At 36.4% G+C, this 14126-nt stretch overlaps 1 protein-coding gene across 1 annotated transcript; it reads left to right on the top strand.

Moving 5' to 3' along the window:
• Positions 1-3720: 3720 nt before the first annotated feature.
• On the top strand, positions 3721-13088 carry LOC149255272 (ran-binding protein 1 homolog c-like). The gene is made up of 7 exons (XM_089460444.1): positions 3721-4122; positions 5221-5372; positions 5538-5663; positions 12181-12251; positions 12354-12440; positions 12531-12623; positions 12796-13088. The coding sequence occupies exons 1-7, from the start codon at positions 3947-3949 to the stop codon at positions 12991-12993; spliced, it is 903 nt and encodes a 300-aa protein (XP_089316570.1). The 5' UTR covers positions 3721-3946; the 3' UTR covers positions 12994-13088.
• The last annotated feature ends 1038 nt before the right edge of the window (positions 13089-14126 follow it).

The raw sequence follows: 14126 nt of genomic DNA, 5'->3' as shown, positions 1-14126 counted from the left end.
ATATCTACCTACTATGCCAAGGGGACTATTAGAAGGGTACTAAATAGGACTAAAGACTATTGGCTATTGGAATGGCTAAGTTATACTAGATCTAGATCTTTATCTCGGTAGAGAAGAGAGTAAAGAAGTGAAACGTAGAGATGCGAGTATCATATGTCTAGACGAGTATAATATGTATAGAGCTCGAAGAGAATGAAATTCTCTGAGAGCTAGCCATGGCTCAAAGAGCCTCTTTTTAGTTGTTGAATTTAATGTCGACTGCTTTCTCCTTTCCCTTATTTCCTCTCTCTTATTCTTTTTTCTTTTCTCCTTTCTCTTATTCCCCTGTCCTTTCCCCCCTCTCCCTACCCGTACCCCACCCTTGCCCGGACGGCCCTCAAGCGTGCCTTCCCCTATCCTCGCCCTATGATCGCTTACCGCTTATCTTTTTTCTTTAACTCGTACCTTTGATGGCTCCTCCGGAGAGCGTTCCGTTCTCCTGCGGTGCCGCCCCTTACCTCTTTCAGAGTAAGATAGACTTCTTTCTTCAAACAAGTAACAGTTGTTCGAAAAAAAAGAACAACCAACAACACCCAAAGTACTCATACCGACTTTCTCTCCTACCGAACCGAAGCAAAGCGTAGGTAACCGACTTTCTTTCTCTCGATACGGCAACCGAAGCGAAGTGTAGGTAACCGACTTTCTTTCTCTCCTACCGAAGGTAACTACCAAAGGTAGGCATTCATCTACCGAAGGGAGGACGACAGGTAACTGACTTTCTTTCTCTCGATACGACAACACAACTACCAAAGGTAGGCATTCTTTCCAGCATCTTTCCAACTCTTGCTCTTACCTCTCTTTCCAAAGGAAGGAAGGGGGGTGTGGGGGGAAGGAAGGATCAGCTTCCTTCCCACCGCCAATGAAGGAAGGGGGTTGTAAGGAAAATATTATTAGTGCCAAATGAAAATTTATGTTAGGGATGCTTTCACATAGTTAGTTTTGTAATTATTATAAACATCACATACATAACAACCACAAATAAAAAAAGTATGTAATATATAAGAACAAAACTAATGAAGTTGTTATTACTAAAATGAGGCATATACTATCACATGTAATCTTAGATATACTTAGTGTGAAACACCATGACATCAATGTCTGAGAAATTTGTAAATGTGCAACAAGGGCTCAATAGGGGGCTAATATTTATTTGATAGTCACGTTCTTGGCTTTGTTGCTTCATTTGAAGGAAGGAGGACACTATTGAATTATTTCAATTACATGGTTCACACCTTCCAAGTATTAGTTAACTTGCCTAAAAAGGTTCCTAACACAAGTGATCAATGCAAATATCACGCATAGGCTACTTTTGTTCACAAAACTTAACTCTCCCACTTTATTTTTGTAAGGACCCACTAATTCAAGTGTAGCCATGGTAGTTGATGCACAACCTCATGTGCACCAAAAACATCCCATAACCAATCTCCTCGAACCAAGCTTACCCTTCCACTCCTAACACCAAAATGTGCAACACTTATCATAGGGTCCAAGGGGTATTGTCCTTGGTGGCCTCTCATCACTATTGATAACTAGGGTTGAAATGTCACACCCCATGCTTGTGAAACATCTACATCATTTGGAACATTGAATTCCATCCATGCGCACCAAGTTCTAATATGCATGCATGCTTATCCTATATCTGCTTATATTTAGGAATGCCAACCATGACATAACCATTACAATATCTTTCTTCTTATTCTTCTTCTTCTTATTACTATAGGAAAAAAGGACCCTTTTGTTATTCACGAGGAAGAAAAAAAGCACAAACATTGACAAAAAGATTGTAACTTCTGTCATTACAATGGGTTGCCAGAAGACAAGGCATCACGACCCAGAAGAAGAGAAAAAGAAGTTGTTGTAAAACCAGGGTTTTACAATTTTTTTTTCTTCTGCAAATTATAATACTGACTAGAAATGACAATAGCATGCAACCAAAAATTGTAGAAAGTGTATTATACAACCACGAAGAGGGCCCTACTATGAGAAAAACGAAGACAGTGACTAGAAATGACATTAGCCTGTAACCAAAAATTCCCGAAAGTGTATTATACAACCATGAAGAGGCCCCTGTCAAGAGAAAAAGAAAGACATTGTATTTGAGGCTAATTGAAAGCTGAATGTAGACTCACTTGAAATTTATAGTAAGCTAGATGATAACTAATTGAAAATTTGACTTAAAGCTGATCCATATTAGTATATGGGCATCGAATGAGAACTTTGAACTGGGTTGCCAACTAATTCATCATAATATATGTAACCTGTCTCCATACAAATAATTCTTTTTTAGAGAGAATCTACAGTTGTATTTAGCTCCCTATGGATGTGATGGAAATTGATTTCCTAGAAGTGGTTCTTTAACTCCACAATTTTGCTTTTCCAGGAGGATAAACTTATAACTTCCAACTATGCTTTACTGTCATTTTTTTTTGGCTCCATTACAATATTTGTATGTCAACAACATGGCACACTACAACCAAGAAGATGAACAATTACATCATTAAGAGTTACAAAACCATCTTGCCATCGAATAACCAACATTAATTAAACAACCATTTAACAACATAATAGCAATTACACTATATATATATATATATATATATATATATATATATATATATATATATATATATATATATATATATATATATATATATATATATATATATATATAGATCACATTACACGTATAAATACCGCATTTCAATAGAAGTTAGATGAATTGCGCTAGTCCCAAAGTTTTGCTTTGACTTGAAATTAAACTCTTCTTCACTTTGTGATTTTTGTGTTATCCACTAGCATAGACCCATCTTAAATATAGATATAATATGAGCGGAGAGGGATCCAATTTCTTCATTTGCAATTATTTTTTATGAGCAAACATTATTTAAATGTTTTGTATTCTTTTTTTTTATTTTTTTTTTTTTTAATTTATTTTGGCCGACACTAGCAAAATTTCAACTTTGATGATGGACAAACATCGCTGTAACCATACTAGGCTGTAGAGTGAGCTTGGCATATTCATATTATTTTCATCCTCAACATTGAGGATTGTGTAAAGCTCAGTGCAAGATGCCCCTTGGAATGATGGACAAACATGGCTGTAACCATACTAGGCTGTAGAGTGAGCTTGGCATATTCATATTATTTTCATCCTCAACATCGAAGATTGTGTAAAGCTCAGTGGAAGATGCCCCTTAGAATATTTTTGATGCCCCCAAAATGACTACCATTCTCAACCCCTCCCCATAACATTTGAACTTAAGACCTCGTAACAACTAAACCCCATACAAACCAACTACCCTACAACTTATCATGGATCAACCACAACAATACTTATTATAATAATTTAAAACCAATATTTCTAATTACTTTTCCATATTTATCTCATTTACAAACCCCTCAGCCCCATCCCATTATTATTACAATAAACACAATAATATATCACCGAGGAAAGAGTTCAAAATTGCGAAAACAAAAAATGCACAACAACCTCTGGTCCCAACATGACAACATGAATGAAGTAGGCCTCTCATGTTGGAGATGATTTAGGGGTTATTCCATGGCCTTCTTTCCCTTTGAAACCCCCCAACCATCCCTGTAATAATTTATTATATTATCTTTAACGATGCTACTTTTACTCTCAATCTTTAACAGCTACCGGCCTTCCCTCTTCAAAACCCTTATATAGAGTGTTTTCTCTCCATCGACCTCAAAAACCCTTATATAGAGTGTTTTCTCTCCGTCGACCTCATTGCCCTTTGCCTTCGAAGCATTTTTGCACAGTTAAATCCTTTGTCCAAAATCCTCGGGGTTTCGCATTCGTGTCTGATATTGGGCGAGTTTCTGGCATATTTTGGATCCATCGATTTCATTCGAGCCCTCCCTCTGTGCACTATCTGGTATTGGGATGGCTGGAACTCAGGAGGATCCTGTTCTTACACGGGCAGTAGATGACGATTCGAGAGAGAACGAGGATGATGCCGGAAAGGAAGAGGAAACTGGAGCTCAGGTTGCACCCATTGTTAAGCTTGAGGAGGTTACTGTCACCACGGGCGAAGAAGAGGAGGATGTCCTTCTTGACATGTAAATTTCTTAATCCATGGCTATTTCATGATTTTGTTTTCTCAGTTGAAAGTTGTTTTCATGGCCTCTTCGGTGGCCCTTTTCCTGTGCACATAAATGGGACCTTGACTATAAGGAAGATGCATTTGGGTAGTTATTTACTTCTAATTTTTCTCCTTTTTAGTAAGATCTGTTTTTATCGGGTTCTTGATGTTTTGTTCGCCTGTTGATGATGATCAGATTTGTCATTTCAATGGGGTGCTGAAGAAACTCTATGGTAGATGCATTTAGCGGGCTATGGTTTGTTTTATCGGGTAATTAGGGTTTTGCTTTTCTGTGTATTTTGTGAGTTTCTTGTTGTTTTGATGTCCCATTGATATTTTGATCAGCATTTTTTGATCTCATTATGGTCTGTAATAATTGTTTTCCTATGTTGATAGGCTGCCGATGAAGATTTTTTCGGGGATGCATTTGATGGTTTATTTGTTATCATTGGGGGTTTTGTATTTTGACGAGTCTTTTTATATTTTGTTGAACTATAGGCCATCCTTTTTTCAATGTCTTTGAAGAATCTATGATGGTTTCTCTGTTATTCTGGTTTAGTGGGGGGTGTGATGGTCATTTGTTATTGTTAAGCATACGGGGTTCCATTGAACACTGAATTGGGCCTATTTGATAATCTGTCTTTTGGTTATTGGCATTAGGGTGATTTGTCTTTTTATGTTGTGAGGTGGTATGATTCAGGCATATGTATGTTTTGGTCTTTTGTCAACTGTTTTCGTTGACTTTCTATGATGTTTTGAACAGGCTGTTGATCATTTCTGTACTTTATGGGGATGTATGGGATGAGCATTCTTTTGTTATTAAATAGTTGATGATTTGTATTCTTACATGTTTGATGTTATTATTGAGCTTTTTTGTGGGATCCTTTTCGGTAATGTTAAGGAATATCTCCTGTGTTTTTAATAGGTCGTTGGTAATTTATCTTTGAATGCATTTGATATGGTGGGATATTGCGGACGTTACTTCTAATGGATGCTATGGGCTCTTAAAATGATCCTAATGCAGTTTCATTGTTTATTAATATTCCCATTCTTTTTTATATGTTTGACTCTGCAGGAAGGCGAAGCTGTACAGGTTTGACAAGGATGGGAATCAATGGAAGGAGCGTGGTGTAGGAACAGTAAAGTTTCTTAAGCACAAGGATACTACAAAGGTTCGGATGGTCATGAGGCAATCCAAGACATTGAAAATATGTGCAAACCATTTAAGTATGTAAATTTGTTTGTTTGTTTGTTTTTTTTTTGTGTAATTTCCCCCCTGAGATTGTAATAGCTTATCTTACGTCCAAGTTTTAAGAGGTTTTCTGTGCCGAGAATTTGTGTTGATCCTTATTATCTGGATTATGTTTTTTTTTTTTTTTTTTTGCCTTGCAGTTCATTCCCCAATGTCACTTCAGGAGCACGCAGGTAGTGATAAAACTTGGGTCTGGCATGCAACTGATTTCTCAGATGGGGAACTGAAGGAAGAACTCTTCTGCATTCGTCTTGGCTCTGTAGACAGTGAGCACTGTTCTTAGACTCTTCTAATCCTTGTTATGATCTTTTCTTTCTGTCTTGTATTTTTCTTTGATAAAATCAATGTTTGAGTACCTATATTCTTGGATCATTTCATTGAAGGGTTGATTTTGCATATGTTCTTAGGATGCTTTTGTGCAGATTATAGTGGGTTGGTAAGGGATCCCCCTCCCCAAACACCCTATCAGCATAGTTAAGACTTGAGTTTAGGGTGGCTTTAATTATCTCTGGTAATAGCAAATGATACAGAGGATTGTGCATAACCCACCCCCTTTTTGATTCCAATAAGCAGAGTTGGTCACTATGGTAATCCGATTTCAATTTGTAGTTAGAAAATGGGGTCACAACTTTCCATATTTTTTGTTTTGTTTTGTCTTTTTACATCAAACAATAGTATATTTATTAGAACCATAGTCAACTAAACAAACAGGAAACAATTTATTTGACAGGTGGAAGAAGTGATAGGCTTAGAGCAATTGAATTGTAGGCCATGCTTCTTGACAAATTGATGAACAGATGTCTCCTTACTTGAGATTTAGGTTGGCACCATGGCACCATCCTGTCCATCATTATACACTAATCTTGTCATTATCTTCTTCACTGTGAATGACTGGCCTGTTCCCTGCAAATAGATCTGGGCATAGAGGAGCCAATCCAAGAACAGTAATCTCTAGCACAAGACAATATTAATGATCTAAATACCTAATCCTGAAGCTTGAGTTTGATTTTTCTCTACTGGTTCTGAATCTCTGATTGAGAATCTCCCACTCGTCATTATCAAACCTTCTCCTTCATCATTGGCATCAGCTGCACTGCTGAGGTACTTTGGTTGGTTGTCATTGGACTTGAGAGCTTGAAGTTTCAAATGATTATAGTAACAGACAGCCAGAAAAGCCAGTCCACACCCACTCAAGTTTATGACTGTAACCTTTTCATTTATTACAGACAAAGATTATGTTATGAGCAGCCAGTCCTTGACAAGACCAGCAACATTCATAGTCAAGGCTGAAGTCTTTCCTATCAGAAGAAACACTGCAAGATTAAGAGCCAAGGCACAAGCAGAAATGTCATGTAATCCAAATCAAAGGAAGAGACCCTGATTATAAAAAATGGGTATTCTACTAAGGCCCAGGGGGTGCTGAGAAAAACAAGGCAACAAGGAGCAACAAAGATGTGATGGGATTCAACTTAATCCCTTTTGATGTTCGTGGAATTTGTATGAGAGCCAATTGGGTAGTCTCACATGCAACTGCACTTAACTGGAGAATCACCTCCCATGCATTCATCTTGGCCTCCCCATAAGCTGAAATAGTAACTCCAATGGATATGGCCAACATATTGGCCTCGGGCTCACCTTTATAAGCTTCTTTCTTCAGGGAAACCACAATCAAATACACAACAATGGGAATTAGAGCTTTCAGCATTTGAAATAATGATACTGAGAGGAAAACATAGGCAGAATTTGAAAACCAGAGACCCAAAGAATACACTTATCAATATTATGGGTTCAACGAGCTTGAAGACTCTTACAATAGCAACAGCCAGTGTTGAGTAGAAGGCCATGTGAATCATGGTGGGACTGATCACACTAAAGTTGTCAAGCAATGGCAACTCCAATGGATATGGCTAACATATTGGCCATGGCCTCGCCTTTATAAGATTCTTTCTTCAGGGGAACTGCAATCGAATGCATATCAAATGGGCACAAGAGCTTTCAACATTTGAAATATCGATACTTTGAGAGACATGCACCAAGGGCTGCATCATTTAGGATTTGTACTCAGTTTAGGTGTCATATTCAAGGGGAAGTTGTTATGCTTTCCACCACTTCATAGATTGTTAGAGTGATGAAACAAAAGAGGCTCCCTCTTGAGGCTAGATTATGTCATTCATATCAGCTGTGTTGTTGATGTCCTAGCTCAGCCAGGTCCTGCCAAAACTTTGTTGAGGTTCAAAATTTATTATAAACTGAAATGTCTTCACAAGAATTGACCTCATAAAATGCCATAATCACAAGATATGCCATACATGGCTGTGATTATGGCTCGCAAGACCCTTAGACTTTGAGCAATGAGGCTCGCAACATCACTTATGATTATGCACTCTACAATTCTGTGACCAGCTGAATGTCAAGCAATTGAACCGCGATTTAAATCCTATTTTGTCAGCAATAAGTACTATACTTTGTCTTTATTTAGTGCAGAGAACCAAGCACTTTTTCTGCTCATCTATAGAAGGGACAATGGTTGTTTGCCTATGAGGTATAAGGAAATCCTATCAGGAATACCCTAGGTGCCCTTCCTTCGGTACATCTGGTAGTTAGCTAAAAGTGGTTTTTCATGACTCCAGTTCTATTTTCAGTGGGCGGCTTGGCACCATTTTTAGAAAGGAGGTGCAAAGGAGCTGCCTAACTTAATTTGGGTGATTTTAAAATTCCTCTTTGTTAAATTTGGAAAACTTGAAGTTTGGGAAATGTTTATTTTGTATTTTTGACAAAGTTGACCTCGTTGATTAGTTTGCAACTTTACATGTGAGATGGAACTTTATTATTGAACAAGAAAGCTGATTTGGAATTCTTATTTGTTGAGACAAATTAGTTAGTAATGGAATTCTAGCTGATTGCATGAGTTTTTGTTTACTTATGAAGAGATCAAGCCACTTATTGCAATGGTTTAGTGGAAGCCATATTTATGGTTGTTATCGGGCAATTTTGCAGCATTTTCCTCACTTCAGCCACTCAACAACAGTTAGATTTTGCATGAATAGGCCACCCACCTTTGGGAATTTGGGGAGCTATAAGAGAACACTGAATGGCATTATTTTCTAGAGTTTTCTCAGTGAGCAGTCAACGTTCTCCTCCATCCTTCCTTTCTCTCATTGCTGCCTACATCTCTGTGCAGTGCATACTATTGCAATCATTCTCATATTTTATCTCCATGATGCAAACAATCTTTTGACTAATACAGTGATGGAGTTTGACCATGCAGTTTATTTATAGCTCTCCAAATTCGATGGTTGAACAGTGTTGTATGTTGCAGTAGTGTGAATGACCTAAGTGCCTGTACTTTGAAGATTTTTTATCACTTAAAAGTGCACAACCATCTTTTCTTCTTTCATATTTGGTGGTCGTGGACTGGGATTTTGCATATTATTTGATCTTATAAGTTTTTTGTGTCCTTGGATGCTTACACATATATCAATGAAAACTACTTTCTGTGCTGATCACTCATATTGACCAAGCATATGCTTCCAAGTGCTGAAAGTGCATGAACACGAGGGACACCCTCCTGACTGGAGAAATGACAGTCCAAACAGAGGAGTAATTAGCTGTGACCTTAGGCTAATTAGTAATTTCTCATAGCTGTTTCTTAGTTTTGCACAAATCAGATCAGAGAGAGAACACTTCCCAATACATAGTATTAAAAATTATAAGATGAAGTTTGAATTTAACAAAGTCAAAGGATGAACCTAAGTCTTGGATAGCTAACGCAGATCTGACACCTTCATGAGACAGAAATCAGAATGCATGGACAGAGACTACTAGGAGCTTTCCAGAATATTTCCAATCTAGCTCATGCATGGACGAGCACAAATTCTCTTCAACAAGAGAATGTGCAAGTTAATTAATCTTCAGTAAGTTGACTACATGTGGATGAGATATAGTGAATTATCTACAAGTTGAAAGGTTCTTTAGCAAATGTATGCTAAAAACATGTGGATCTGGATTAGCTTAATCTCCAAGCTAAGTTACAACTGAATGTACATCATGGGGGGTAAACATGCAAGGGTCACTTGATTGTCAACAGCCATATACAAGGAATTCATATCACCCACCTGAGAATCGGGCAAACTGAAAATCACTGATATGTCGATGTTGCATAAGGAGAACACATATTGCCCTATTTCCAGCTAGAGGCCCCATTATAGTCAAGGTTTGCATTTTCAAGACTACAGGGATTGCAATTTTCATTCACAAGAAATTTGTCCCATTTTCTTACCAGAATATGCATCGAGAAGAGAGGCTGAACCGGTGCCCCTTATTCCATGCCTGATCATCAAGCCCAAAATAACACATGCTTTTCTTGGTGGAAAACATCACTTGTGGATGACAATTTAGCAGAAGCATGAAAAACCATGTGAATGGGATTATCGTGCACCCAGATAACTAAAAAACAAATAAGTCTATCAAGGATTGTGCAGACGGAACTTGGAAGCAGTCGGAAAAATCCTTGTTAGGACTCGAAAGGCCCCAAACATCTAAAATGGTTGTGAAGGCTTCAGGGAACAAAGCATGATGCTACAATTCCAACACCAGAAGTCAATAAAACGTTTTTTTCTCTTTTACAATGTCATGAAGATCGTAACCTCGAATACTAGAAGAGGTAAGCCAGAAAATAAGGGTAGAGCTCTATAAAAAGAAGCTAATATTTGACAAGCCTGACATTGTGTTTTTCTAATAAACAAAGTTGTCAAGTGAAGCAATTGAAATGGTATATTTGAAAAAACACAAAAAATAGAAGAAAACAATGGGCAGAGTATATGGCCTTCTGATATGGTGGGATCAATACAAATTTTGTACAAGTATATGTAGGGAGATTATGGGTAAGCTAAGACTTCTCCTCGAGCATTGGAACTTGTAATTTTATGTAACCAATGTCTATGGAACTAATTTAGCTGTTTCAAAACCTATCTATTGGAAACTCTTGTAATAAGAAATGAAGAACTATTGCAATTACCCTGTAGAGGCTTTAATAACACCTGGTATTCTGGTTAGTGATTTTATTGGACCTCATGTGCATATCCTACATGCACAGGATGGACTATTCATATGTTACAGGGTATTATTCTTATTATTTAGGGTGCACATCTTCAGGTGCTCAAGAACGATTACTAGAACAGTCAGTTAATTCTGCAATTTAAAGGATGAAAAAGGAGGTTATAGGAGTCTAGTTTTGGTTCTCATCCACAATGTCACACTAGTCTGCCTGGGCATGGTTCTCATGGTTTAATAGTGACTTCAGGAGTCATAATACCACAGATCACTAAACACGAACAGCTAAGGTAGCCCAAGGACAATAGCCATCTTTACACATTAATTAACAGGTCTTACATTAATTATCCTAGGGGGTTTTAGTACTTCCAAATGCTTAAAAAATAGTTAGCAGAGCATTCACATTACACATTCCAGCAATCTTTTCTATAAACCAACCAAATGCAGTCAGGAGAGCCCTCCTTTTAAACTATACAACCTTATTGTTAGTATGATCAACCTTATTTTAATATATAGTGTGACAAACTGTCTGTGACAGGCAGGTGGAAAACTTTTCTCGCAATTGACTAAGCGACGTCCTGCGAGCCAGACTTGAGACGGAAACCCTCGTCAGAAGTATATGCTTGGCTCTTTTCCAAACAAATGAAGAGTCAATGAGGTTTTGTGTAATCACTTCTGGTATCGTATTGGGTTATTGTTAGAAGCGATAATTGGATTCGGATTCTCATTGAGTGAGTTGTTCTGCTTTCTCAATTTGAGTGGGTTTGTTTGGAGGGAAAAACGAAAGAGGACATACAAGAATAGTGAGGGGAAAGATGCAGAGGAAGAGGATTGAGAACATCGCCAGCAGGCAGGCTACATTTTCCAAACGTAGGTGGATTGCTGAAGAAAGCTTACGAGCTCTCGGTGCTCTGCACTGCAGAAGTTAAACTTGTGATTTTCTCCCCAGCAGGAAAGCTCTATGAACTGTTTTTTAGTGCAAATCCTACTATTTTGATTCTAATAATCATGGCTATGCAAACCTCATGAGATTCTTACTAATAACCCCGGTGGTGCAAGCCCTAGTAAGCTCGATGTTGAAAAACTTAGTGTAAAACCTCCAAATCGCTGGTTTTGTTGTAGTGCTTATTGGAGAGTATATAAAAAATTTCACACCTTTTTATGAGATATGGGAGGAAAACATGTTAAAGATTTTTAATAAATATAAAATTTCCAAAATGATGCTAGTTACGTGTGATTCTTTTTTCATTGTTTGTGATTATGAAAAATGAAACTCAATGTTTTTTCATTAGTGCACACATATTTCATTATATAATTGCATATAGAAAAATCATTCCAGAGCCGATAACAATAAAAGTGAAGAATTTATGGTCCAACGTTATATTTAAGGGAGATGTTTAAGGATGACGTTTGAATTTTGTTTTTCATTTTAAGACATTTGGAGCAAATATTGGGAAGGACTTTGAGAAAGGATTGTCCTTGATTTTCGAAAATGTAGTTGTTCCTTTCCAGCCATATGCCCCAAGTGACCATCAAAGGGAGAGCTCATATGTTTTTTGGATGTTTTCTTTATAGCCATTTTTTTACACATATCCATAGAGTCCCCATGCCATTGATGTGAATTACTTGTTCGGTTTTTTTTAACCAAAATTTTTAACCAAACAAGAAAAATTAAAAAAATACCTCAAGATCAAAGACTGAAACAAAGACCTATTGACATACCTTTTAAAGTATGGAAAGAACTTGTAAAATCATATGAGAAGTTGGATGCACAAAGAAAAGCCGGCAATGAGAGCATTCAGGTATTGAATTTTTCATTAAGCATTATTTAGAATGTATTAATACTTATAAGTATCTTAGACATGTATTTGTGTGAAAATAAATTGAATTGGTTTATGTTTAAGGACAAGGCATCCAAGGCGAGGTTAACCAAGACAAAAGTCACTCATCGTAGTGGCCAGAAAGGTTTAAAAGCACTGATAACAACCTTTGTAAGCATATTAAACATGTGATATTTTTTTAATAAATTTTGTACTAGAAGAAAGTCATTATCTAATTTCTCCCTATTTACTGATTGATAGGAACTAAAATATGGAAGACCTCCAAATCATTTGGAAAAGGAGGTGCTGCAGCAAAAGAGATGGGTTGAATTTGTTGTTTGGATGGACTCTATGGTATGTAATCTTAGTTGGATTTCCAATATACTTTTAAACCATATTTTCATTTTATTTTTTAGTAATATTAGATATTATATCTTACCTCATTTTATGGTTAACATTGTATAACAAAAACATGCGTTGTGTTATGTAATTAATACTAACATGTAATATTGATTTTTTTTGTCAGAATGCTATAGGTAATAATTGCCAAGACGATGATCCAAATTATGTTCAACATATATCAGGAGATGATGAGGATGAGGATGAGGATGATGGTGGTGAAGGAGGAGATGATGATGATAGTTGCGGTGTTGGTGATGATGTGGATCAGAGTAATGAGGATGGTCAAGATGATCATGAGGATGATCTTGGTGGTGGTAGCTAGGCATGCACATGAATTGTTTTTTATGAAGAAATTATTGTGTAGAATGACATTGTTATGTTTAGATGGGTGTTGTGAATTTACCCTATATCAATGAGACATTTTGATTTTGTAATCATACGATGAGTTTGATTTATGTATGTTGTTAATTTATCGTAGAATAACGATATTCATGAAATATTTTGATTTGTTAATCATATTTGAATTTTACTTGTTTTGATTAAAAATAATACTGATTTTATTAGTATTATGTTGCTATTTTATACATGTTTTGAAAATTGTTAATGACACATTGTTATTTTTTTGGATGGATGTTGTCAATTTCTCTTAAATTTCTTTACAAATTATTTTGAATTGTGATATCTGCTTTAATGATATTTAGAAACTATCATATATTTCACTATGAATCTATAAAGGGGGTCATATATGTAAAGAAAAATATACTCTATATAAGAAGTCAAATGTGGATGTAACCATGGATGCAAAATTGAAAGTAAAATTGGATGTTAAACTAGGAATTAATACAAAATGCAAACAATTGACATACAAAGTGTTTTAAATTAGAAGTGAAAAATTGTGCAATAGTTGACACAAAGAAGGGAACAAAACATGGCATACAAAAGGATATCAAATTGGGCAAAAACAAGGACACATAAATGGGCACCAAATTAGATGCAAAAAAAGACAACAACTAGATGTAAAATAAGATGCAAAGTTGAGCGTTAAAAAGAGGCAAAAAATGTTACAAATTAATATGCCAAATGATGATGCAAATAATGGTGTAAATTTGGGATGCAAACTTGGGTGCAAAAAAGGAAAAAAAAAGATGTAAGAAAAGACATAAAACAAGATGCAAAATGGGGCTGAAAAAAGGTGAAATCAAGGATGCCATATTGGATGTAAAAAATGATTCCTAATCACATGCAAATTTAGGCTCGAACTCAGACACAAAATTATATGCAAATGTGGACACAAAATGAGGCAAAAAAAGATGCAAATTTGGATGGTGAAAACGATGTAAAACTAGACACCAAAAAAATGCAAAATTGGATGAAAAAGTCAGTGTAAATAATGGTGCAACATTGGACACAAGTAGACACAAAAAAATGGTGCAAAAAGGGGCATAAAATAGCTTA

This window comes from Pinus tabuliformis, chromosome 7, assembly GCF_031772625.1.
Source record: "Pinus tabuliformis cultivar Carrire ecotype Pingquan chromosome 7, CPIR1, whole genome shotgun sequence".
Taxonomy (NCBI): Eukaryota; Viridiplantae; Streptophyta; class Pinopsida; order Pinales; family Pinaceae; genus Pinus; species Pinus tabuliformis.
Note: the sequence above shows the minus strand (reverse complement) of the source record. Positions and strands in the feature narration are given on the sequence as shown.

Excerpts from the sequence above, each read along its gene's own strand:
- LOC149255272 (XM_089460444.1), top strand. The coding sequence starts at position 3,947 with ATGGCTGGAACTCAGGAGGATCCTGTTCTTACACGGGCAGTAGATGAC. Across the intron at positions 5,373-5,537 it reads AATATGTGCAAACCATTTAA|TTCATTCCCCAATGTCACTT; the intron begins GTATGTAAATTT and ends TTTGCCTTGCAG. Across the intron at positions 5,664-12,180 it reads TCGTCTTGGCTCTGTAGACA|TATGGAAAGAACTTGTAAAA; the intron begins GTGAGCACTGTT and ends TACCTTTTAAAG.